The 25,750-nt window shown below is 41.7% G+C and overlaps 1 protein-coding gene across 1 annotated transcript in view; it reads right to left on the reverse strand.

Annotated features, from left to right (window-relative positions):
- ELMOD1 (ELMO/CED-12 domain containing 1) overlaps window positions 1-19,405 on the reverse strand; it is a 51,732-nt gene extending 32,327 nt beyond the window's left edge. The window contains exons 1-2 of the mRNA XM_010562126.1: window positions 19,317-19,405; window positions 17,519-17,933 (exon numbers count right to left, since the gene is read on the reverse strand). Of these exons, the coding sequence (XP_010560428.1) occupies window positions 17,519-17,933; window positions 19,317-19,405 (504 nt within the window). The remainder of the gene's footprint in view (window positions 1-17,518; window positions 17,934-19,316) is intronic.
- Window positions 19,406-25,750: the final 6,345 nt, after the last annotated feature.

The raw sequence follows: 25,750 nt of genomic DNA on the forward strand, positions 1-25,750 counted from the left end.
AACCGGCAGTTTAAAGGGAGAAGCAAAGTATTTACTGTAGTCAGGGAAGAGCTGGCAGCTTAGAAGTTGTCAGCAGCTCAGCTTCTCAATCAGGAAGGAGCAAAATTACATTATGCTCAAAAGATACCAGGCCATTATGAGGGCAAGCTGTAACACCCTCTGTGAACCCAGCTAGAGGCTCCCACCCCTCCCACAGGATGGTAGAGTCCAATTTATGCAGGATTCACAGCCTAGATCCCATATGGCACCAATTTGTGACCTTGGGCCAGGCTGCTGAGCAAGTCTGTATGGAGCAAGAAAGGTAAAAATTAGAGGTAGGACTGCCAAGATGAAAATCATTAGCAGCATCCAAGGAAGGCTCCAACATGGGACATCATAAAATTGTAAAGGGAAAAAGCACTGCAGGGACATTAGCCAGGCTAGTTGTCAGCCATCAGGTCACTGGACAAGAATCAATGGAGTTGGTGAAAGACTTGGGACCATCTAGGATCTGGGACAGAACTGCAGGGGCCAATCCTTTCCCTCCTGACTGGTGCCCGTCAGGGTGGTGAGCACAGTGACACTTAGCCTAATGGCTCATTAAGTCTTAGCTGTCTTTTATGGGTGTTGGCAAATAAATAATCACTCTATACTTTTAACCTGCGTATATCCTGCTTACAGAGTCCTTTTGCAGCTAGCTCAAGATACTTGAGGAAACTGACCCAAACACTCCACAGAAATGCTTAAGCCAAGGCTGGCTTGGCAGCAAAATTATTACAGATTATTAGCCTAGAGGTAATGATGCCGATATCCATAGCGTATAAGATTCTTTGCTATAAACAGTCGAAAAAGAGAGAAAAATATAGTGACAGATGCTCTATACAGAAGCACGTTTCAGCTCTCTTGAAAAGGTTTTTCCCATCAAGAGAAAATATGATTTCTTTGGTTTATACACAAATTAAGCTCTTGATCTGTATTAGTTTCTAGGAATGCTCAATTCTCTCCACTGACTACAGAACAAAGACAACATGGGCTTTCTGTACTTACAGCTGGTGTCTGCAAGTTCCCCATTCTACCCCTAGTTTATAGAGAAACAGCTGCAAGTCATACGTAGGAGCAAGTAACAGACATTTCTCCCCAGACTGAACACAATCAGCTTCAAAAACATTTGCACATCTTCACCAAGCCTCTCCTCTTCTCCGCTTTCACAAATAACACTCCAAAAATCCAGACAGCAGACAAGAATGGGAAAGAAAAAACCCAAGATTCTTGTTGTGTTACTGTTTCTCCTATTTTCCCCGATATATTAGGCACTACCGATTTGATACATCACTGCTCCAATCCCACAAGACAGTTCCCACATTCTTTGCTTCTATAAAGAACTGGAAAAGAAATTTTAAATTAAAATAACTTTAATTAAATAGCGAAATCTAGGTGAACAGAAAGCAATCTAGTATAAACTAGTTTACACCTTCTGTACCACTGGTAACAGCTAAAACACTTCACTCACTGCAGCATAGAAGTAATTAAAATAATTTAACATTTTTGAAAAAGTACAGAACCGTTACCTTAGGAAGTGTTTCATGGTGACTGTTTGGTTTGTGCTGCTAGAACCGTAATCTATTGATCACTGATGACCTCTTCTTTGCAGGTGATATCAGTGCTGTAGAAATAGAATTGAGATGTCTTTACTAACAGGAAAAAAAAAAAATAAAAAAAAGAAGTGGTACTTCAGTTTTCTAAATTACTCTTAAAACAAACATCTATGGAAATACATGGGAAATATGTTAAGAAAACTCACATCAATAAAAACAAAGTGAAAAATTGTAATTTGTCTACACTCTTCAGCCTGAGCATATACTTTGACCAGACTACACTATCCATGTCTCTTCTCAGAAAAGGAGTAAAGAATTTGAATAAGAGTACCGAAATAAGTAAGAAAGCTCAAAGAAAAATCTGGAGAACTTCAAACACTTCTCATGTTCTTCAAACACCTGTCTGGCTCACAGCAGCTTCCAAGTCGCAGTTTCAAGAGACACTCGGCTCACTCTGCTGTTAAAAGCCCTCTGTTCCCCAGAATTTGCAACAGCATTTGGAGACCTTGGGTAAAAATAGCATGTAAGCAAAGAGCTACTACTGGGTCCTGATTTAATTCGCTATAAGAGATGTCAGGTAATCAGTTTTCCGGGTGACCAACTTTATTAAATGATACATAAGGTGTCTTAAAAATAGATACAGTTGACCAGGTTGCCCATCCATTCTGAAATCTGGTGTCCTACAGTTAATTTTTATTACTATTACCATTTAGTTCCAGTAGAGGAGAGGAACAGGAAAAATTCAGGAACATCATAAATACAACCCTGCCCATGTGCTGCAGACTCTCCCCAGTCACCACCCTCTTTACTTCAGGTTTCTACAATGAAGTATTCACATACAAGTGATATTTGACTAAGAGATGCAGACTTCTCAGCTTACTGTATTTTATATCCTGTAAAAGGCAATAAGATATCTTTACTTGCTGCCAGAAAACAGGGTACTGCAACACATCTGCTATTGGGACAGTTTAATCCAAGACTTAAAGGGAGCAAGACCACCCTTTCAAGCTCTGTACTGGTACAAACCACACACAAAGGCCTGAACGAAAGCTGTGCTGTTAAGAAATCATTTAAGAGGCCATGTTTCATTAGCACTGCATGCAGCATGCTGGAAAGTACCTGAAGGCCTTCAAAAAAATCTAGCCTCTTTTGTCAAAGTTATAAATCTAGAGGACCTCAAATGCATTTTCTTTTGCAGGACCTATCAGCACTGATGGGTTAAAAATCTTCTTACTCTACCTTCTTCTCATATTCTTTCCTTTTTGTAACTTGCAAGTTTCACATTATGCTGTTGCCTGCTGACAGGAACAGAACAAGCATTTAAGTTGAGAAAAATGCAGCTATCTTGTTGGATTACATCACATACAGCTTTCTAAAAATATATAATCCCTGAACTGTGAAAGCTTCATTCATTTATATTGTTTTTGACTGGCTGAATCATGTTGCTGTCCCCTGAATACAGCTGTAATTGGTGCTGGCTGCAGTGACACCTGCTTGCAAGGGCAGAGTGATGCTAACATCAAACTCTGGTTCATTAATGAACACAATAGGCAGGCTCCTAACACTTCCTGCTACAGCTTTTGATAGGTCTTTGACAACAGCAAGCACAGGGAGCACAGAAGATAAGCAAAAACTGGAGGGGATGTAACCTACTCCCCTTCTCCAGTCTAATAATTTGCTGTTTAAAAGATACAGTTTGTGAAAGATTCTCACAGCTGAGTCTCAGCTTTTTAGCATCAACTTGAACAAAGGAAGCTTCACCACAATATTTGACCCATAAGGGCAGCAGTGTAAGGAACACACCAGAAGTGCCAGGAGCTGTCAAATCAACTCCCTCTAAAAGTGTGTGCTGGCCTCAGCCTCTGAGGTCAGCTCCTTCTTGATTCTGATCAAGGTCCTTGTTGAAAATTATGCTGCTTCTTCACTACTGCTTTAAAGGGAAGAGAAATTCCACTTGCCTAAACTCCAGAATTGGTTCATCCAAATGTGGCATGGTAGGAGCTTCAAGACACTCTCCCTTCAAAAACAGTTACCAGCTACATCCAATTATAAATTTGTTTTGAATGCTCATTAAAAATTAAACTGTTTCATAAACTATATTTTAAGTAGTCAACATTGCTGTTCATAAACCCCTGCCTTCCACCCAGAAAGCTAAACTCAAAGGAAGGTTGTTAGTTGCAAAGGAAAAGCATAACTAAATGATACAACAAGCATGACAAGTGGTTACAAAGCGCCAGTTTGGGATGTCTTTAAAAGCCCATCCTTGGAATTACAAGAATAATTCTCTTGTTCTCTCCTTTTAATTAAAAGAGGGTGGGGGGAGTCACTAGAATGCAACTTTACAGCTGAAGTCCTGATGCCACAGAAGTCACCATCAAAACCCTCCAGCTTGGAAAGGACAAGTTCACCCTGCAGGCTTCAACAGCTAGTCCCCTACAGCATAGGCCCAGCCAATAACCAGGTCCATAGAAAGGCTATGGCCTCAAAAGCAGTTTCCTCCACTGGAGCACAAAGCAAGAAAATTCCACCTGACTCTACCAAGAAAGTTTGAGACCTAGAGGCAAGACTTCCAGCACAAACAAAAGTACAGAGAGTCTATGCTGCTGTCTTGGTTCTTAAGGTAAAAAGTTTACTTTAATGTCTGGCAGACAGGCTTTTTAAGTGCTGTCATCTGCTAAGTACAAGGATAGAAATTCATGCCATGGTCTGTGATTCTTGCAACATATCACTTACATGGACACACACATACACATGGCATTAAGCTATTGACATCCAGACTAGACTGGGAAGCCAAATCAGAAGGCGAGAATTTACAGTCATCTTTAGACAAGCAGGACGGGAGGGCAGCATTCATCATTTACATACACCTCCATGAGTGATCCTCTAGGGGAGTTCAGTAAAGATTTTCTGTGACGAAAACAGTATTTAAATTCTTTAAAAAGATTGTTACCACAATTCACAGCTGAGTAAATTCAACTATTCATAAACCTGTAGAGCCAACAATTTCTGCCAACAACTTTTCCTCTCAAAATGTAGTAGATTTCTTTTAAGTAAAAAAAAGAAATAGAATCCCATACAAAATAAACTAGTACTCTATTCTACTTCCAATAAATTTGTTACAGCGTCTCAGTGAACAAGAAGAGCAGCTATAGCTTTGGACAACATTTGCACTACTTCAGAGTTTGCCTGAAAAGTTTCAGTCAATTGCCATTAGGTGTGCTTAGAGAAAAAGCATTTGTGGTCAGGGAGAGGGACTTGACTTACAGCCTCCTGTTTCCTTAAGGAAAGAGTTTCCTCAGCAAGTTGGATGTCTGCAGATCAGGAAGGCTTTCAAGGTCCACTTGTGGGAAAGGAAGACACATATGAGAAAAATATTTCTACAAGTGACAGATGATCAGGGTAATGAATATTTGTGAGCTTGTTGAAAGAAAGAAGACAACAATTATACTATTTAGTTGAGCAGTTTGACAGCAGTTATGGATTTGGGGAGACTGAAATACAAGTTTCTGAAGACTCAACTTCCTGCACTTCTGAAATACTACTTTTGTCAGAAAGTGCCAGACTTCCAGCAGGACACCCAGAGCCAGCAGGTACCCAGTGGGGAGCAGCCTGTTGGCTGCAACACCCTCCCACCACTCTGAGAATCCAAGTTTGCACTTTTACATGGTTTCACTCATGTGAACTTGCTGCTGTGTTTTTCTGCAGCCTAAGAAAATGTTCCAGCTTTAAGCTATAGACACTCACATTTTCTCAGTAAGGAACCTGCAAGATACTTCCCCTCTTCTCCTTTTGCAGGCAGCTTTTCAGCCTTTTCTGATTTTAAGTTATGCAGCTGGAGTAAGCCTAAAGAAAAGTAGGTTTGATTTCATTAACTATCTTTCATTAATTCCCTAGAAGTAGCTCACACCAACACCACAGATCCACCACTGAAAACCTCTTGGACCAACATTTAAAGTTTGCTCTTTGGCATGAAGATACTCATGTTCTAAGGCTCTAGAGTGAGGGTGACAGAGCAATGACACTGTTTGGGTCTCCCATATGCTTTAGTTTCTCAGCTTGCAGGATTGTATCCCGTACCACACGACTTCCACAAAAATCAACCTCCTCCTCCCTCCAACAACAAACCCACGTACCCAGTCACTGCCAATTGTTTCATCCAGTTTATCTTAAACTAGACAAGAGTTTCCCCTTGTAAAACTAGCTGCAGCTTTTCTTGGAAGAGAAGCAGTACTACAACAATCACATAGAACAGCAACACTATTGCAAGATCTGTCTCAAAATATAAATGGATATTTCCTTAAATAAACATTAAGTATTTGAATTCCTGTGACTTTATGATCTTTTAAGTAGTATAGCAAAACATGCATCAATCTGAAAGGTTAACAGTTGCTGAAGGCCGAAAGAAGTCAACAGTAAGCCTTAAAAGTCACCTCTTTATCTGAATCTGAGTTTGCTTTGTTTCTCTTCAAGAAAGCTACAGATACAGCTGAGGGAAAAAATTGTGTTAAATAACACAAATTACCATATTTGCAGAGTAATATACAAAACCAAGGGAGCTTTCTTCCTAATTTTTGTCTTGCAAGCTAATGACTCACCTGGCATATTGCAAACATTTTTAGAAGGTTTATATTCTAATTATAAAGAAATGATAGCTGTGCTGAAGAGACAAATCATCAGAACAATTAAGATGAGCAGGCTGAATATAGGACTTCATGTGGATCATTAGATTACAGTTCATCCCAACTTTCCTCCTCACAAAAAAAAAAAAAGGGGGGGGAGGACACATATGTTTGAAGTAGAAGGCAGTAATTGCATCAGTCATCTTGAGTGGAGAGAAAAAAAAAAAATCATTCATTTATTTTTAGGTTTAGTTCCTACAGTTTCAGAGAGGTTCTTCTGAGCTGAATACCACCAGCTACCATCATGATGTTGATTTCAGGTTGCAACTTCTCTTTCCAGTAGCATCCTGGGTTGCTACCTATCCCTCACTCACCTCAAAAGCCTACTTGTATTTATTTGTGAGGGACAACAATCCTGAGCCTTATGTCACCAAAAGTGTTTTGCTACTCTGTTTTCCCTGATAGGAATATTAATGCTTCTCTATCCTGAACACCAATCTGCGATAACTAGAATTAGAAAGGGGAAGAATAGCTGATATATGTTATGAATGTCCCTTGAGGCCCTGGAGGACAGCAAGCTGGCCACAAGCCAGCAGCATGCAAAGCCAGATGACAGCACCCTAGGCTGCATGAACACAAGCAGAGCCAGTAAGTAGATTGAGGGAAGAGATTATCTTCCTCTGCTCAGCACTCTTTGGACATTTAGACACAGTCTAGTTTTGGGCCCCAGCAATACACAGAAAGACACCAAAAAACTGGAGAGAGTTAAGCAGAGGCCACTGAGATGATTGGGGGAGGCGGGCTTGTTCAGCCCAGGGCAGAGACAGCTTTGGCATGACCTAACAGCACCTCCAGTGCCTATGGGGAGCCATCGAGAAATTTTAGATGGACTCTTCATAGTTGTGCAGGGCAGGAAGGTAAAAAACAACAGGCATAAACTTAAACAGGAGAGGTTCAGCCTGGAAACAAGGTGAAAATTTTTCCCCAAGAGGACAGTCAGGCAGTGGCATAGGTTGCCCAGAGATCCTTTGAGGTTTCAAGCCCCAACTGAATGAAGCCCTGAGAAGCCTGACCTCAGAGCTGACCCTGCTGTGAGCAGGAGGTTGGGCTGGAGACCCTCTGAGGTCCCTTCCAGCCTTTGATTCTCTGCTTTCCCCACAGTCACTCTTATGGGGAGTTCTCAGATATTCTGAGTGATACCCAGGTACTCTATATAACAGACAGCGTTCCTAAGTCATTGCTATTTTATTAGTTTAAGACCTACTAACGTCTCACTAAAATCCTGTATAATTTGCAGTGTTTCCCATGAAAAAAAGCTTAGCTTGTGGATGGAACAAGATTACTCCCTTTACCTCATCTCTCCCCACTACTCCCACCCAAAAGCCTCCACCACTCAGTTTGACCATAAACAAGTCATTTTAAGGGACCTACAATTCAAGAATAAGAGTCTGCAAGAGTCCTGCCAGTATTAATACAACACACAAACCCCCCAAATACAAATAAAACCCCAATGACTCTAGGACCCCAGTTTGGTCAAGCCATACTAATTCTCAGCAGGTATTGTTTGTCAGGCTTTATATGGGGTAGACACATACCTACTTGCATATTCCAACTTGCACATTCATGCCCAAAGGTGGAATAAAAGTAACTCAAAAACATATTTAAAAACCTAGTAAAAACAGAGAATCTTTGACCATCTCAATTGCAGCGTAGTCATTTATAGGTCTTTGAATGTTATAGCAAGAACAGTGCATAGACCTCTTCAGCTCGGAACACATCCTGGGAGACGGCTCTATTGCCAAAAAGGCTCTCAGGAACAGGTTGTATCAAACCCCAGTTCCATGGAGTTCAAAAGCACTTTGTGTTGGCTCAGAAGTGGCTTTGCCTGACACAAACAGATGTAGCCACTGGCAGAAGCCACCTCAAAGATCAACAGTGGATGCCTGTTCTGTATGAGTTCCATTTCCCATCTCAGTACAGAACAGTATTTCCATTTCTATGTGCCCAAGATGGAGGTATTCAACTTCAAGCATTCTTTAGAATAAAGCCTTGGAACAAAATGTCACACTTGATTGATGAAGCTAATAAGCAAGACTTGACTTCAGTCACACTGTCACAGGTAATAAGATCTTTTCCTCTCCTAATTTCCATCACACATTGACATTTTATGTTTCTGTATTTCACTAGGAGAGTGAGGGGAAGACATGAAGTAGAAATTCACTGAATTTTAGTGAATTCTACTCTCTAAAAAAGCCTGTGAGCATGAGCACATACAACACAATTAAGCAACACAAAAAGCCCTGAATAAAAGCTTAATATCACAACAGAGTTGGGGGGCAGGAGGGCATAAAAGGCCCTTCCCCCAAGCCACAGAACAGTGCTTTGAAAGTCTCTAATTCTGTAGTCCTAACTTAGCACTTCACTTCTGTCCATTATTGCCTCTTTAAAGTGGTAAATAGCATCACAGATATGAGACAGAAACAAGGAAGCATCAAGAGGGTCTTACAATACCTGTAAGACACAGTCACATAGGACTGCATTTGGGTTCAAGAAAACTTGTAAAATCTCACATGGCAAGTGACCTCTAACACCATCCAGTTCAGCCTACACACTGCAATTCCTCAGTAGATTTTTGCTCACTGATAACCCACAGTTTGATGACGATAACATCAACCCAAAACTCAGCATTGTAGAAGCATCTCCACAGTTCGTTGTTGATCCCTTTAAAAGAAAAAGGTTATGGTTCTGTAACTGACCTTTTAAAGCAAACTGGATCCCCAAAATACAGCAAAGGAGATGTACATGCATACAGACATATTTTGTATGCAGAACTATGGCAATAATCTACTTTTACCAATTTCTATTAGCTCTGCTCTATTACAGTCTTGAAAGATGTTGAGGACAAAATTATAAGTCACTTCAGGTCACCAATGAAGACTTCACTGGGTACATCCTATTTCTAATACTAAATACAAAGTTAAAAAGCAGAGGAAGCTCTCCATATCCCAGAGTACTGTAAACTTCTAGTAACTTAATCAGATGCTTGACAACACTTCCAACTGTTGTCTCTGTCCATAATGTTTCCATACTTAACAAGCTTACTTTACTTATTGAGGAAAGCGTATTTTATCCAAAAGAGGCCTGAGTAGATTATATCAGCTAAAAATGAAGTCTTGTGCTTGAAAACAGCCTTCAACCCACAGCAACTTCCCCCCACCCCTTCATACATTATAAAAAGGCATCACTTTTAGACACTTCTCATGAACTTTCACTTGACCACTGATGAGTTCACCCAGGAGAACAGCATCATCATCTGGGTGACTTGTGTGTGCTTACATGGTCTGCAGTGCAATGTTTCTGGCCTGCTTGCTCTGTTTCCAGACAAACCGTACAACAGCTTGTACTGCAGGGAAGTCTGTTCTAAATAAGACACCACACTTTGTAGCGATAGTCCTTCAAGTTTAGAATAAATCCTACAGGACTGGATGCATAAAATCCAGAAAGGCTGCCTGGTTAGCTCCTGGACTAATTACTGCAGAAGCTCCGTGGAAAAAACCCAAAATTACTATTTCCAAAAGTGAATGACTGATGCTCTTTTGCCTTCCCTTCTTGGTTTCCACATCATTGCCTAGATGAAAGGAGGGTACAAGGTAAAAGGCAAAGATGAAGTATTCACTTGCCATGAAAATTAACTGAAGTCTAGATAGATTTGCTTTAGAGCCCTACTAATTCCTAACACACAGTACTTTGTGGTGAAGAAACATCATCCTATCAATGGGTCACAGGCAGATCTGCAACGTCAACAGAGTTACACCAGAGATGCTTGCTCTCTATCCTTTCTCCTACCTTTCCAACACCTGTTATATTTGCTTGGACCTGGCAGAGTTAAGCCATTCAGATCAATACAACCTCACACTAAGCACCAGCCTGAAAACATGTATATTTAAGGACTTTCAGGTTTATTTTGTTAACTGACAAAAAAAAAAGTTAAGACAAGCACACCAGAGGTGTCAGGGCAAAGGCCAGACAAAGCTTTCAGGCTAGAGGAGCATAATGCAATTTATTTACCCAGGAACTTGGTGAAGGTCAGACACAATTCATACTGATCTAACAGAAAATTGTTCCATGTGGTGCCCAGTTTTCCCATCACTGTATCCGGATTACTTTGGCATGAAAGTGACAACTTTTCCACAGATCTCCGAGACAGACACACAAGAGTAGGGTACATGAGAGTTTCTGCATGTCCTTCTGTAATTTTACAGACGCACTGTTCCCTAAGACAGGATTCAAGAATAATGACCTCCCATGCAATAAGCCAGTTAGATGATGTCATGAAGCACCATATTTGTGAAACTGTGAGCATCCTACAGCAAGTGTTATGCACCACTGGTTAGCTGCCTGCAGTCCTGCAATCTGCACCAGGACCACAATAAGTGAGCAACATACTTAACCTACAGACAAGAGGGCTAAAAATCCCACTGCAGGTTTTGGTTTTTTTTTTTTTGCAAACTTCATGGCCTACTATTTCACCTGCTGTTTGCTGCTCAGTGAGATGTTCTCCATCCCAAGCGGCAGGAAACCAGGACAGCTCCAAATACATGACTCTGCTGGAATCTCAGGTTACACACTTGCTACTCAGAAGAACATGTGCAGGGTAGATTGCTCTGGTTTTACCAATGTCTGGAGTGAAGAGAAGTGGGAAAAATAATCTATTTACCCATGGAAACCAGAGAGTTTTCTTAAGTTTCTGCAATAAGTATTGCAAACTCCACGCTTCGGTTGAAACAGGTTTAAGACCTTCTTTAGAGAAAAGTCTGAATGGCAACACGGTTTAAAAAAAAAAAAATCATTTTTGGGAAAATTTAGGGACATTTTCCCAAATCTGTTGTTCAGAAAGACTGTGTACCAGCAGCTACCAGTTGACTCTTCAACTTGGAAGAGTCACAAGTATCCTACCAAATTTGAGTTTCTATCAACAAGGGTTGTGAACAACTGTAAAAGTGACTGTATTAAGACTCACTTCACCCTTCTGTAGCTTAAGCTAACTCCAAGCAGCACCAAAATCAGACACTGCTTCTATAAGTAGAGGAGAAAGAAAGCTAGGACGGAGTTTGGTGACAGGGACATTCATAGCAAGGACGGATACAGTAACACAAACACCCCTCTGACGTGATGAAGCAAAAGGAAAAAGGTGAGGAAGATCTGCAAAAGAAACATGGAAAGAATGGTTTGAAGGTCAATGAAGTTATACCACCTGGTAAGCAAGACTTACAAAACACTTTCAGGCATGGCCCAGGAACTATCCTTATGTGGTAATTGCACAAGATGCCCTTTCTCAACCAAGTATAAAAAAAAGTCAGTGGCATGGGAATTGTGAGTGCCGTGGTGCTCTCCTTCCTTCTGCCACTTCCTGCTTGGTCCTACTGGGTGTTTGCTTTCTTTTAGGTGCTCAGTCTCAGACAGAAAAGGATGCTGGCAAAGATTTGATAGCAGAAAATTGGAAAGAGGGGAGAAGACAATGTGGGAAGAGAAAAAGAGAGAAGACACATGAAGACCATTGGAAACTGTTCCTGCAACACCATTACTGAGCATGAAGAAGAGCAAAGCAGAGCCAAGAATACAAACTAGGACAGTACGATTGACAGCATTGCCATAATACACTTACTCTTAACACAATGCAACAATGAAAGTCTTCTTCCTTCAGCATCTCCTTCTACTTAGAATAATGGGGCGTATGTTTTTTTTATAGTCCTACCCTTTACCTCATAAATGTAAAGCGATAGTCAGAAAAAATTCTAAAAGAAAATAAATAAAACAAGTTTCCAGAATACTTGCAGCACATACACCCATAATAATTCAGTACTATGAACTGATCTCATCCTTGAGATGGTAACCTGTATGATATAGCACAACTGGCAGACCAAAATTTTGTCCAGATTCAGTGGGTTGGTTGTTTTCAGTGGGGTTTTTTTGTTGTTTTGTGGTTTCATTGTTGTTGTTTTGTGGTTTCATTGTTGTTGTTTGGTTAAGTTAGTTTTTGGATTGAATGGTGACCACAATCTCATCTTTTATGCTTTAGAACTAGTCCTGAATAGCTTGGTTTGCATATGATGTTAATTGGATGTTCAAGATGCACAAGGGCAAGAGCCCTCCCTTGCTCATGCTGCACCACTCACCTCCCACTCTAGAAGAAAAATACCCTCCCCCACCCCTCCCCCCCAAGTTTAAAATAATTCCTACAACACGATAAATAAGCGGGACTGGGAAGAAAAGCCACTTCACTAAAACAGCCTATAGTATTAAAAAAAAAAAAAGCTGAAACACTTTTCCCTTCCAAAGGGGAAATATTGTTGTGGTAACCCACCAAATAATTGGGGCAGATTCCATGACCTTTTCTTAATTTGTGCCCAAGGTATGTCCTGTTTTCCATATCTTCCTATGGGAACACCATCACTCCTTTCCCTTCCTCACTCAGTTCAGCAACAACTCCTCTTTTCCTCCTTCAATCCATCTGTTCTCGTCAGGCTGCCTCAACACTGACAGCGTAAAGGCCTAGCAATCCCAAATTTAACAAACCCCACATTGATCTTAGTGTTTCAGAGGCACAACCTGTTTGATGGCAAGCATCCAAGCCAATGTTGATATGGATGTGGCTTTGTGAAAGCAGAGTGGGAGAGGAACGAGAGACTTGCTCTTATAACTGCCTACCAGAGCTATGGAAGAGGACTAGTTTCCATGACCACAGGACTGCTTTGCACTAAGGTGCCCAATTCATATCACCTGCATGCCCATCCAATTGTGCAAATATTATCAACGCAGTAACAACTTGTTGCGACACCACAGACAAGTCTCAATACCTGAAGCATCCTGGAGGACAATGAAAGGTAGGGATTTATTTTTGTTTTTAAATATATAAATAAGACTACTAAAAAAAAAAAAAGAAAAAAATCAGTGGCAAAACTTCCATTCATTATCTGTGCAATCTGGAATTGGCCACAGGAGCCCTTGCTCAATATACTGATCCCAGTAGCATCAGAATTTTGGGGTCCTAGGAAACTTATCAGTTCACTTTTGGCAGATTCAGACACAGGCACACAATATGGGCTTGTGTGGCAGATGGTGTATAGACTAAGGAATAACTCTTATGTTTGTGAAATTGATAGCCAGTTGTACACAGTCCTAAATAAGCATTCTTTACAGGAACAGCCTTTCTTCCTTATGCACCTTCAGAAGACATCAGTTAACTGTGACTGGATTAGCAGCATGATGCAGGGAGCTGTGGAGACAAGACCTCATATAACTAATTTTCTTGGGTTTGTCCTGTCCCTTAGTCTCTCTACTCAAGCATCCTTCCCTGGAGGGGCAAAATACATACCTACCACAGGACCTACAGCTACATCAGTGCATAGCACAGATCAACAGAAGTGGCTCTGCTGATGAAAAAAGTGGTGCCAAGCATTTGAAATTGAAACTACATAGATGGAGGAAAGGTTGGTTGTTTTTGAACAAAACATCCATTACTGATGCTGTAGTAGCTCCAACCTGGTCCCTGGGACTGAATGCCAGGTTGCAGTTGGTGTGCTCCCAAAACAGTTCCTCCTGTTTATTCTCAGGTGCCCCAAGACTAGTCCACAAAGTGAGGTGAAGAACAAAAAGGCATGGACAACTGGAACATTTGCTTCAAAAACACACTCTCTGTCTCAGCTAAAACATTAGTGTAGACAAGTATATTAAAACTAAAAATGCCCGTGAAATAACTCTAGGTACAATACCACCAAAGAGGGGAGAGCTCACAGGTACGCGCCATTTCCTATAGACACAGTCATGAGGACCGCAGTATCCCGTACCTCCTAAATCTGCTCTAACAAGTTGCAACTTCACCTGCTCAGGCTGCCAATTGTTTTCAGTTCCAGTCTTTGCACCTCCCAGATTTCTTCTATTCTCCAGGCTCCTTTGTACGTCTGTGACTGTAGCTGGCTGAACCAGAATAGAGTGCTCAGTCTGAGGATCTACAGACAGACTGGGACATGTTAAAAACACCATGCCCAACCACATGGTTCCACTCAGGTACTATACCCACTGTAAGTGCTGGAAACCATCTTCTTGAAGGGCCTCTCCACTGTAACAGAAGGCTGAGAAGTGTTTGCTCACATTTTGCAGGGGAGTGGGAAATAGCATTCCAGAATGAACTGCCAGAAATGCCTGAAGCTAACAAACTTGGTGTGGGGCTTCTCATTGGTTTTATGCTAATGTGGATGAGAACTGCTCACTCAATTACAGCTGAGAGGTACTTTTAAGAAACCAGTATCTTTCACACAAGACTCAGTAATTGACTGGGAGTGCTCCCAGAGCAGGGGTCCTGGTTCAATTTCATTGGGAGAGTTCAGGTCTCTTGTGGCAAGACTGCTCCAAGACCTGAACAGCCACAAGGCAACTGGAGAAGGTCTCCAGAGGATCTGTCTGATACTCAAGCTGGACATGAGCCAAATTACTAGTGTAAACATATCCATAATTTGTTTCAAGGCAAAGTCAAACAGGTCAGTTTACCACTGAAATGCTTGTTTTGCCTTGAAAAGAAGTGCCCACACAGTCCCATGTACCACTGAGAAATGACTCGGGAAGCTGCTCCCACAGCCTCTGCCATCAGACTACTCTTTCCACCACCTGGCAGGAATAAGCAGTATTTCCACCTTGAGCTCAGGCTTGGCAAACCCTGTGGTGCAGCACAGCTCAGCACTCCAGCTCAGTTATGTGGCTGATCTCATGCCATGTTACATGGATGCTGAGGATTCTAAGCCTGAACCACAGCCTCAGTCATGCACTACTACAACCATTCTCCACATCTCTTTACATCAGTCTCATTTTTCATTTTATTTTCCCCTACTTTATCCTTCTTTCCTGATTGGAATCTCACCACCTGGCTTCCTTCCCACATTCCAGCAAACTGTACCCTGGAGTTTACTCTTCTTGCCTCCTTCCCAAAGCTTGCATTCAAGAAGGGTACCATATTTCATGCAGTCTTTTGGCCTACATCACCAAGCAAAAGATTTCAAAGAATGTCAAATAAAGCAAGCTTTCCAATCAAGAAGGCTAAGCAGATGTTCATAAAAAAAAAAAGGTCTCATGAGCCAGAGGGCATTAAATCCAACAAGATTTGATCTCCAGGCAGCCCAAGCTTGCTCTTATTGCAATTTCTGCTAACACTTCAAATGACCCCTTGGGAAAAATAAAGCTTGCCTGCCTCTGTATAGCACTTCTGCCCTGTCTGTACAACTAAACAGAATTTTTGTTAACATTGGTTACAGCTGATCACAGCTTAGCTTTAAGTACAAGTTCTCCAGACAGCTTTAAAATACAAGATGATTTAAATACACACAGCAGTCTGGAACACTACACACACTAGCATTTGTGCAACAGCATTTTCTCTGCTTCCACCACTGCAATCAGTAGCAAGACTCTGTTGTGCAGGGGAGATAACAGATAACGAAATAACCACCTAATGCAACATAGCCCTGAAGTTTCCCTGCTTAAGTATAGCTTAGCTCATGGGGCTGTAATTCCCTGGCATGAGTGACAGAAAGATGTTTGATCAGAGGAAATTCTTGGGTTCACAAGTGTCAATGCAGCTAATGTGATGCTGTCCCATGGCTAATAAAGTCCTGTCTCAAGAGCTGAGCAGGCAAAGGATTTGTAAACACTTTGGTTATATGCTTAGCCCTAGCAGGTTTTTACACTAGCAGAACATGTTTTACTGTGTATCAGTGAACCAGCAGGAAAGTTAACAACTGTTTTCTCTTACATGATTTTCCTGTTGTTTAGTGCTTTCCTGGAAGTATTTTGTGCCGATTTTCTGTCTAGAGTGATACAGCATCTGATGCTGTCACATGATTTCACTCCTGAAAATCATAGGCTTCCTGTCTCCGAGCATCTGTTAGGCTTGGTGATAAGTCAATTACTACAGCAATGTGGTTTTGTGTTAGTTTTAGTTGAAATACTGTTTAAAATGTTATGCAAATTATGAGAATTGAACAAGTCAAAAGACATTTCTAGATGTAACTCCACCTGCTTGTTTTGGAAACGCAGTGGTCCATATTTTTTAAGGAAGTCAGAGAAAAGCAGGGTCTCCTAAGAATCAATAAATCTCTGTACTTGCACTTTGCTAAGTATGCTAAATAGACATAAGTATGCAACACCTACCAAATTACTACACTTAATGAGTCTTTTGCTGTTCTCATCTTAGGGAGACGAGATGTCCTTAGCACAAGCACACTCAACTGCTTCAACTATTCACAGATCTACCAGTACCAAACAATGTTTTTTAAAAATGCATAAGGAAATGTTTGAAACAGAAGGCAAACTGTGAGCTTGCTGTAGTGCATAGGGATGATGCAAGATTTAAGAGATGCCATTTCTCCTATTCGACTTCATTTTAGGATAAATTAGGATAGCGGGGGAGGGGCAGAAGAGAGAAGAATGAAAACCTGGATTTACTAAAGCATGCAAGCCACAAAATAAATTTATTTCAGTTTTTAAAATGGCTCCTTTGTTTCAAACGCCTTTGTCACAAAACCCAGCTTGTTGTGATCTGACTGTTGAGTTGACTGAACTGGGACGAAGGTGTTGTTCTCCCCGGCGCCCCCATTCTGACATACACTTTAGCTACTCTCTTTTGGCCATCTTCACGGAAACGGTAAGAAAAGCAGAAACGGCGAGGACAAAGAGAAACATAAAAGCCTGCAGACATCAATCCTAGAGTTGACTCGGGAGCAGGTGTAACTTGACCATGCGGGGGGACGAAGGGGAGGCAGGGAAGAAGAGCGTGCCGCGGGGGGGGGGGGGCGGTCATCATTATCCCGTCCACATGTCGGTGTAACTGAGGTCCACAGATCTCAGGGCAGCTGCGCGGCGGGGCAAGCCAGGCCGGCGGCCCCGGGCGCAGGGCGGTCTGCCGGGGCAGGGCGCGGAGCGCACTGCGGAGCCGCAGAGCCGTGCGCCTGGCTGCCGCCCAGCGCCGGCCTCCTCCAGCCGCCCCCTCGCCAGTTGCATAGGATGGGGGCGTTAAAAAAATACATGAATAAAATTTTTTAAAACAACAACAGCAAAAACCCCAAATGCGCAAACCACCCAGCGTCCCCCCAGTTTCCTTACGCCGCAAGGTCTTCCCAGGGAGCGTCCCGCGTTCAAAGGGGCAAAACTTCGCTCCCTTTTGAGCGGGGGGGGGAGGGGCAGCGGAGGGGGCTGCGATGCGATGCCCAGAGCCGCCTCCCGTCGCTAAGCGACCCGCGGGACCGACGGCAGGGCCCTCCGCCGCCTTCGCGCACTCACCGCTCCGCGCCGCGCCATCCCCGCCGTCCCGGGCCGTCCTTCCTCGCCGGGCGGGTGTGCTGCTGCTGCTGCTGCCGCCGCCGCCGCCGCGATCTGGGTGACCCGGCGCGGCGGCCGCCGAAGGTGAGGAGGAGGAGGAAGAGGAGGCGGAGGAAGGCGGGTGGCGGTGCCGCCTACCGGCGAGCGCGGGGGGAGGCTGCGGCGGGGCCCGAGCCCGCCCCGCGGGGAGGGGAGGGGCCGGTTGCCGGCGGTCCCCGGTGAAGGATGCACCTCTCCTCCCCTTTTGACCTCCCTTTGTCCCGAAACGAAGCTGGATTTCCGAGACCTTCCCTCCCGTTCTCCCCACGCTTGCCGAGGAAAGGCGATACCTCTTTGCGCTTGAGGGGAGTCCAGCCACAAGGGTACAGTTAAGGTCCTACGGGAGAGCGGGGAACATCTCCGAGGTGTTAAGATCCCGGCTAGCTAGGGTAGTATCCTGAGAGTCGGCATCCTGCCTCCATATCACATCCCACCTACCTGTCAAGGAGATCAGCGTCCTTTCTTCCCCAGCAGTATATCCCAAAGGCTTTTGATCTTCCAAGTTTAAAATCTGCTAATCAGCCTCACAGGCATGCTAGTCTATTTATACGGCTCTCCCCTCCAAGAGAATAATGACCCTTGTCTGAAGTGTCCACAGAATCATTTTAAGTTGCCCAGTGCTGTAACTACTGCCACTAGGCAAATAGTCTGTGCTTCTGTTCATCCTTACTGCTACATGCATCTGTCCAGATGTTCCTTTGAAGCCGTAAGCAGGCTGTCAGGACACATTGGCATCCCCACATTGTCCAATAGTCTTGGGTTTTCAGACATCTTTTGAAAACACTAATTAACCTCTTTTTCAAAGTGTTTCCTATGCCTAAACTGAAAATAGCATTCTGCATGCCTGTTAAAGGGATATGGTGTAATTTCTTCTGAATCTCCTTTTTCAGTCATTTTGATCCTATAATCAACTGTCACTTTCAAGAAGTACGGTGAAAACACTATTGTCACTAAGTTAAACATTTAACAACTAGGAAGTGCTGTCCATGTCTTACACTCAAGGCAAAGACGACTGCTACTTAATCCACCTCCTAGCTAGAGCTATGTAGTCCCTCTTCCACTTCTTGACATCAGCACGCCTGATGTACCCGCCTGGCAGATGCTGCGATCTGCAGAGCTGATTGAATGGCAGGGACAGGTCTCAGCTGCCTCCACTACAGCCGTGCTGTCCATTAGCAGCCAAGGTCCAATGCTCAAAGGAACCCACTAAATGATGGGTATCAGGCTGCAGCTTTACTATCTTATCTCTTATTTGCCTCATGTTTTGCACATTGAAGTAAGGTTTCCAGCTTAATTCCATGCATCAGTGAAACTAGAAAAGTAGTTCTTTCTCCTGCCTCGTACATTATGGTGAGTTTTCCAATTACTATATCCCAGTGAATTCCACCCCCTCACACATACTTGGTCTCAGTTCCTGAGCCTGTCGGAACTGCTCTAGCACAAGACTGGAGGAGCCACCACAGGTCACTACATCTCTGAACAGAGTAAACCCAGTATTGGGGAATTTTCAGGGGCTTCAGGAGCAGCGTTCAATTACACTTCCCAAAATAAGTTTGGGAACAGAGCTTTGTGAGACAATTCATTCATAATTATGCAAGATGCATCATGAGCGTGAGGATGCTATACTCCTGTCCACCAATGTGGAGGAATTTAAAACGTGAGCTGGAAAGGCTCATTGACTCTAGTCCCTTACTGCTATGGCAAATTTAGGGGATCATACCAAAAGGTTTGGAGTTTCCAGATGGCCTCCTGCCCATTCTCTGGAATCATGTAGTAGCACATAGCTATGCTGTAGTCACGCAGTGCCATTTCAGACTTGACTGGATTTTTACAAGACCCTTGTTATCAAATTGCAGTTTGATGTACCCATTCACTCAATATCTTGGGATGGAAGTTACCCAGATTACTATGCCTCCTACATTCAGCACCATTGTTCTTATGGAAAGTTGAGGCAAACCAGCATTTTAAAGCCTGGATTAAAAAGCCCCCAGCTCTTTTGATTATAAGCACTTACAGAACATATTACAATGCTGTAATTTCCTTCTAACAGCATAATTATTTTTAATTTATGGCAAATAAAAGAAACTGTGCATGACAGCAGAAATATAGCCTGTAGTTAGAAGTCGCAGTGAAAAACATATTAGAAGAACTAGATACAGGACCCCACTAGTTGAGCAATATCACACTTTTCCAGCAATAGCTCACACAGCCTGCTATACATAATAAAAACCAGCAAGGTCACATGCATGATTAATTTAGCATTGGAAAGAAGGTGACAGAAGCAGCAAAAAAACAGATAGCAACATGCCTAGCTCAGACATTGGTTAAAAATCAAAAGCTCAGGTCCCTCATTATTGTGGATAGAAGCTCTTATTGCACAATTTACTGATAAAGACAAGGTTGATAAAAAGTCCACATGCTATGCTCTTGTGAAGAGCCAAGCACTATTAAATGCACCATAAGGATTTACACTTTAGTTAATACTTTTATAGCATTTTTTTCTTTTTAACAAGTAACTTTTTTCATTTTGTGACAATACAAATGGTGGCAGAAATACTTTAGCTATACTTGTATTCTTTTACTTAAAAGAGACAAAAGAAAGAACATGTTTTACCTAACAATCCTAGTACTCCCAGAATAGTCTTAAAAGTTGTAGTAGTGAAAGAAAAGGAAGGAATAAAAACACACACCACCCCATTTACATAAGGGACTTTCTTACCTCAGTTTTCAAAAACTATAGTCCAGACTATCAATCTGTTCAGGTTTTGCTCAGGATAAAACAGGCTACTCTCAGCATAAATTAAAACCTTCTCAGACTGCTTTCAATCTTCCTCACCTGCCCTGGGCATCAGGGGACCCTTTTGTCAGCTGGGCATTATCAGGGTGTGATAAACCACACCCTCATCTTTAGTCTGCTAGCTGTTTGCCTAAGACCTGTGGATCAGCTAAAAGTTTTTATTTCTTAGTGTTTGATCTTCTGGCTCTATTAGCCTAAGTGTAAATTAAGAAACCATAATACGTTAGGCAACTAGTGACAGTGCTGTGCATTTAAAAGAAAATTATTGTAATGGAAGCATACTAAGTATAATGATACTTGTGATATCAAAGGAACAATAGTGGATTAAGTACTGCAAGACCAGCTGCTGTGTTTCTTTATTACTTTGACTGAGCTGATCAAACTTTTTTGCTTGTGGGGAAAAGCTTTGCATTAAAAAGGCCATACCTTTCTCCTAGTACTCTTGCCTACTGGAACACATGAAGTCTGATTTCGGTTTAAACACCTATTTGCCCTCACTCCACAGGAAAAGGCATCTCACCTCTTGTCATTTGGAAACCCAAATGTTTATATGAAACTATATGAGATCTTGGTGTAAGAAATCACCAAACACTGGTATGTGGTGAAATGGAGCCTTTCCAAAGCCAGTAGCAAGCAGATGACAAAAGAATGCTGTAATTAGTGAGTCTGATCATCACTACAGCTTTTGTTCTCAGAAGAATCAAGCTCAGATTACCTTAGGTGTACAGTGTCATGAAGCAAACATCCAGCTATGTCTTCTGGGAGGTGTTATACAGTCTATGTGAATGGGATGCTCAGGTAAAGGTGCAGATGGGAGGACAGCATTTGTCTGAGCAGAGCTTGTCACCATTTGTCCTGGTTTCAGCTGGGATGGAGTTAAATATCTTCCTAGTAGCTGGTACAGTTCTATGTTTTGAGTCCAGTATGAGAAGAATGTTGATAACACTGAAGTTTTCAGTTGTTGCTAAGTAGTATTTAGTCTAAAGTCAAGGATTTTTCAACTTCTCATCCCCAGCCAGCGAGAAAGCTGGAGAGGCACAAGAAGTTGGCACAGGACACAGCCAGGGCACCTGACCCAAACTGGCCAACGGTGTATTCCATACCATGTGATGTCATGCCCAGTATATAAACTGGGGGGAGTGGGGGGCGGGGGGATCACCACTCGGGGAACTAACTGGGCATTGATCAGCAGGTGGTGAGCAATTGCACTGCGCATCATTTGTATATTCCAATCCTTTTATTATTAATGCTGTCATTTTAGTAGTGTTATCATTATCATTGTTAGTTTCTTCTTTTCTGTTCTGTTAAACCGTTCTTATCTCAATCCACAAGTTTTGCTTCTTTTCCCGATTTAAGCATGATCCTGAATTATGTGATTTAGTGATGGATTCCTCTCTTTGATCTCCATGCACATTCAAGTACGTGCTGATTCCATTCCTAGGACTGTGTCCTGTGCAACTGACAGGTATATGGGGACTTCCTGCAGATATCCTCCCCCCGCAAATGCATTCCTACAATTGAGCTGCAGAACACTATAGAATTTTGTTTTAAAGAACCATCCTGCTGCGGTGAACAGAAGGGTGGGGTGACAAAATAGATTTCCAATATAATTTTGTTTGCTTAAGAAATCTGTATCCCCAAATTAAAAACTATTTTCTTGCTATGTCTGAGTATCTATTTCAAGTATCACAATGATTTCATAATCACTGTGATGCTTCAAATCTGTGTCAATGTTCTACTTGGAAATATTGAACAGCTGGCAAATCTTTGTGCCTAGCTCAGGACAGGCGTCAAATACAGAATTGTCCTGAGATGGTGTATTACATGGCTCTCGTGTGCTGATATTATAGCAACTAAAGCAGTCTGCACACAAGCTTTATGATCATTTCTTAAACCTCTGTCCTAGTTATTTTGTTCATTTACAGTGCCACGTTTTGTTTCACTTGTATTCCTTTGACTGAAGATGCCATAAAGTTTAACACAGAAGACAATAACAAAAGCATGTAGATGATGATAACATGAGAGATGAAGTGTGTCAGGCTTACTCATATAGCCTTTAGAGAGATGACAGCTAAGTGAAGCAGCCAGTATGCTCATTTAGTTTACCCATCTCTTGAAGCAAAGAATTTTGCCAGAAAGGACCTTGTAATTTAAATCATTCTATTTGATAATTCTATATAGAAAAAGTAAAATAAAGTGATGTAGACATGAATTTCAAATACTATATGCTAACAACACCTGCTTTTTATCTTAAAAAAAGTGAACAAATTTGAATATGCTGATTAACAGCAGGCTGTATCCTAATCTTCTTCACCAAGATGTGTACCAACCATATTACGTCTGTGTGAGAAAGAAAGATTTGCATTTGTAATAGAGAATTTCTTTGAAACCAATTTTGAACAAGGGAAAAAAATGTGATGTGTTAATTTTTTATCTATTTTTCTTTTCATTTATCCTCTGCCATTAATCAGATCCATACTCTGAGTGCATATGCTACGTTTCATTCAAGGATTACAAAGTGTTACACAAACAATGATTCATGAAGATTCACAGCCATTGGCGAGTTGGGTAAATATTTATGTAAATGTCATACAGACTGGCAAACTGAGTCACAAAGAAGTGGTATTTCTAAAAAAAATTCCACGAAGTTTCAATGCATCTTTTTTTTGGCCTATTCAGCTGAAAAACTTACAACTTCTATTTTTCAGGTGTGTCGAGTGTGGATACAGATCCAGAGAAGTCAATGAAAATTGGATTACAAGAGCAGCAAGTGGGGTGACTCAAGTAACTGGCCATGTTTTCATTTAGAAAATTTTAACTTTTGGTTGCACAGCTGTTCTTCCAAAGAAGACAAATCTATTGCATGAGCAACAGCTAATGAGACCTCCTGAGATGATGCCTGAAAAGGGCTGAAAGGATAGAGTCCCAGTCTAAGGAATACATTGCAATATTCTCTCCAGTCTCACTGGAGGCACTGAGGATCTTTCTTACAATGGAAATGTGATATTTAGTTCTGTATATGTAAACAATACTATGCCTTTAAATTTTAACTTTGCAGATTGTGTCTGGACTGCAAGCACTGTATCCTCAAAAATGTATTGATTGATGAAGTAGGCAAATTCACTGCCTGATATCGCATGATTGTCCTTATAATATATTTATGCCCTGAAGTCGTAACTGTGAGAAACGATGGTTTCCAAGGATATGCAGGAAAGCAGACTGTCTGCCTGGTGTAGATATCAGGGAGGATCCCTGTGTAGGGTCGCATTGCTTTCTGAACACCTACCAAATCCTAACTGCTTGTGACAGAACTGGGTTTTGCCAGGTTAGTGTAAGATTTTGAATGTAGGGCCAGAAAAGGATAATATAATTCAATCAGTAATTCAAAAAAATAATATTTCCTGTCTCATCATGGAAAACAGGCATGAAGAACAAGAAGAGAATATAAAGTATGTGCAGGCTTTGAAAAAGAGGTGATAATTTTCAGCCTTTGTGCCAGAGAAAACAGAAATATTTTGTCTGAATCTTTCTAACAGCATTGCTTTCAAGGCTAAACTAAACCATGTGTTGATGGGTTCAGTGATTTGCAGGGAAATCAATATTTTGTATGGTTCCTTCAGTACTTTGTATTACTTTTCTGACATCCTGGAAAGTGTACTAGACTGGCACAAGAAGATCTTTCTTAGACTTTGCCTGAATTGCAGAGAAAGAGTCACCCGGGCAGTGAAAGCAGCAGTTCCTGTTCAGCAGAGAATTATCATCTCTTTTTCAAAGCCTAGACAGCTTTGGAAAGATTTAAAGCCCTAAGTCTCCAAGACTGCTTATGGCCAGAGAAAATTTAGAAAATTAAAACTGAGGACAAAATAATTGCCTGCAATGTATGACTTGCTTAGTATTGGTGCATGTAGGACTTTGAAGGCTGGGGACCATTCACTGAGAGGTTTTATGTGAGCAGAAAAAGCTGTCAGGAGCTGCACTGGGAGCTTTTAGTTGATCTCCATGGTTATTATGCTTTCCAGTAATTGTGCCTAGGGAATTTACATCTCCTGCATTCTTCCTTAATCAAATGACGAAACTCTCTGTTTGTTGACATCTGTGTGCACATGTTTCAGGAACCTCGCAAGAGCTGGAGCTTTGGACTGGCAGTAGCGATAATGAAAGGTCTTCAGACTTGCAGCACGCACATCATAAGTATAGTAACTTCTGTCTTCTGCCTGAAAGTTCACAGGAATTGTCTGAGGACTCTCCAGGCAGGGATCAAAGATATTCTGTTTATTGAAGCCTACAGAATTGTGCTCCCAGTTCTAGCGTGATATTAATGGTGACCCAACAATGTAGGCACACCTTCAGAGTGTGTCTGACAACAGAATTTAAAACTGTTCCTCCCCCACTCTGATAACACAGGCTTGCATTTCATTAATGCAATCTCATGGCATAGCGGAAGTGCTCAATTTAGCTAATCTCTGCCTGATCCTAAACTTTCACTGACTAGTTTGGTTCTCTGGATGACAAGATCTGTAACTGTCCCAATACAGAACTGAAATCTCCCTGCTCAGAAGAAGTTGTGTTGTCATGCTAAAGAAATTGCTCCACATGGGGATCATACCTTGTAACAAGGGAAGTGAACAGGCCAATAACCGTGCATTTGTGCCACAAAACCAGTGTTGCCAAATATTACAATTTTATCATGAGATTTATGCTATTTAATGTATTTCTTAAAGTTCCAGTACCCTGAGTCTAGAGATTTCAGGAAAATTTCAGCTTTTATTAAAGGAAAGGAAAAAAAATGTACTCCAAAGTCTTATGTTTGTGGAAAAAAAGCTTGGAGGTATGAACACAGTGTAGCCTAAAGCTTAGAAATCAGAAAGCACACTGATACTACTTGACATTTTAAGTCTCTTGAGAATAAAAGATTTTTTGTTTGCTAGTATTTGAAAATCCCATTGATTTTACCAGTGCCTAGATTTCTCATGCCTCTTTTTGGTCTTATGCAATTGCTAAAAAATTCTTAAAGTTGTTTTTTGGCTGTTTTTCTTTTTCAGAAAGAAATATGAAATCTAGCACTGAACAGCACAAATGCAGAATCAAAATGACATGCAGCACACAGCCAGCCTTGCTATCTTCCTGAAAAATATAAGCCTTTGGCATTGCAGAGGTTTGTTATGGAGAATTTTACTATTACAAGCAGCAGCAGTAGCACATTTTGAATTTAGGTCAACAGATATTTGTCAAAATCCTTAACTATTACATGAATGCTGTCCTAAAACAATTAATCTTGTGGCTCATCATTTACTATGGTACTCCTCTACAGTACTAGTTGTGGGTGATTTTGAGCTGGATTTTGTGCTAAGAGGTTT

The sequence above is a fragment of the Haliaeetus leucocephalus genome, unplaced genomic scaffold, assembly GCF_000737465.1.
Source record: "Haliaeetus leucocephalus isolate CR32 unplaced genomic scaffold, Haliaeetus_leucocephalus-4.0 Scaffold155, whole genome shotgun sequence".
Lineage (NCBI taxonomy): Eukaryota > Metazoa > Chordata > Aves > Accipitriformes > Accipitridae > Haliaeetus > Haliaeetus leucocephalus.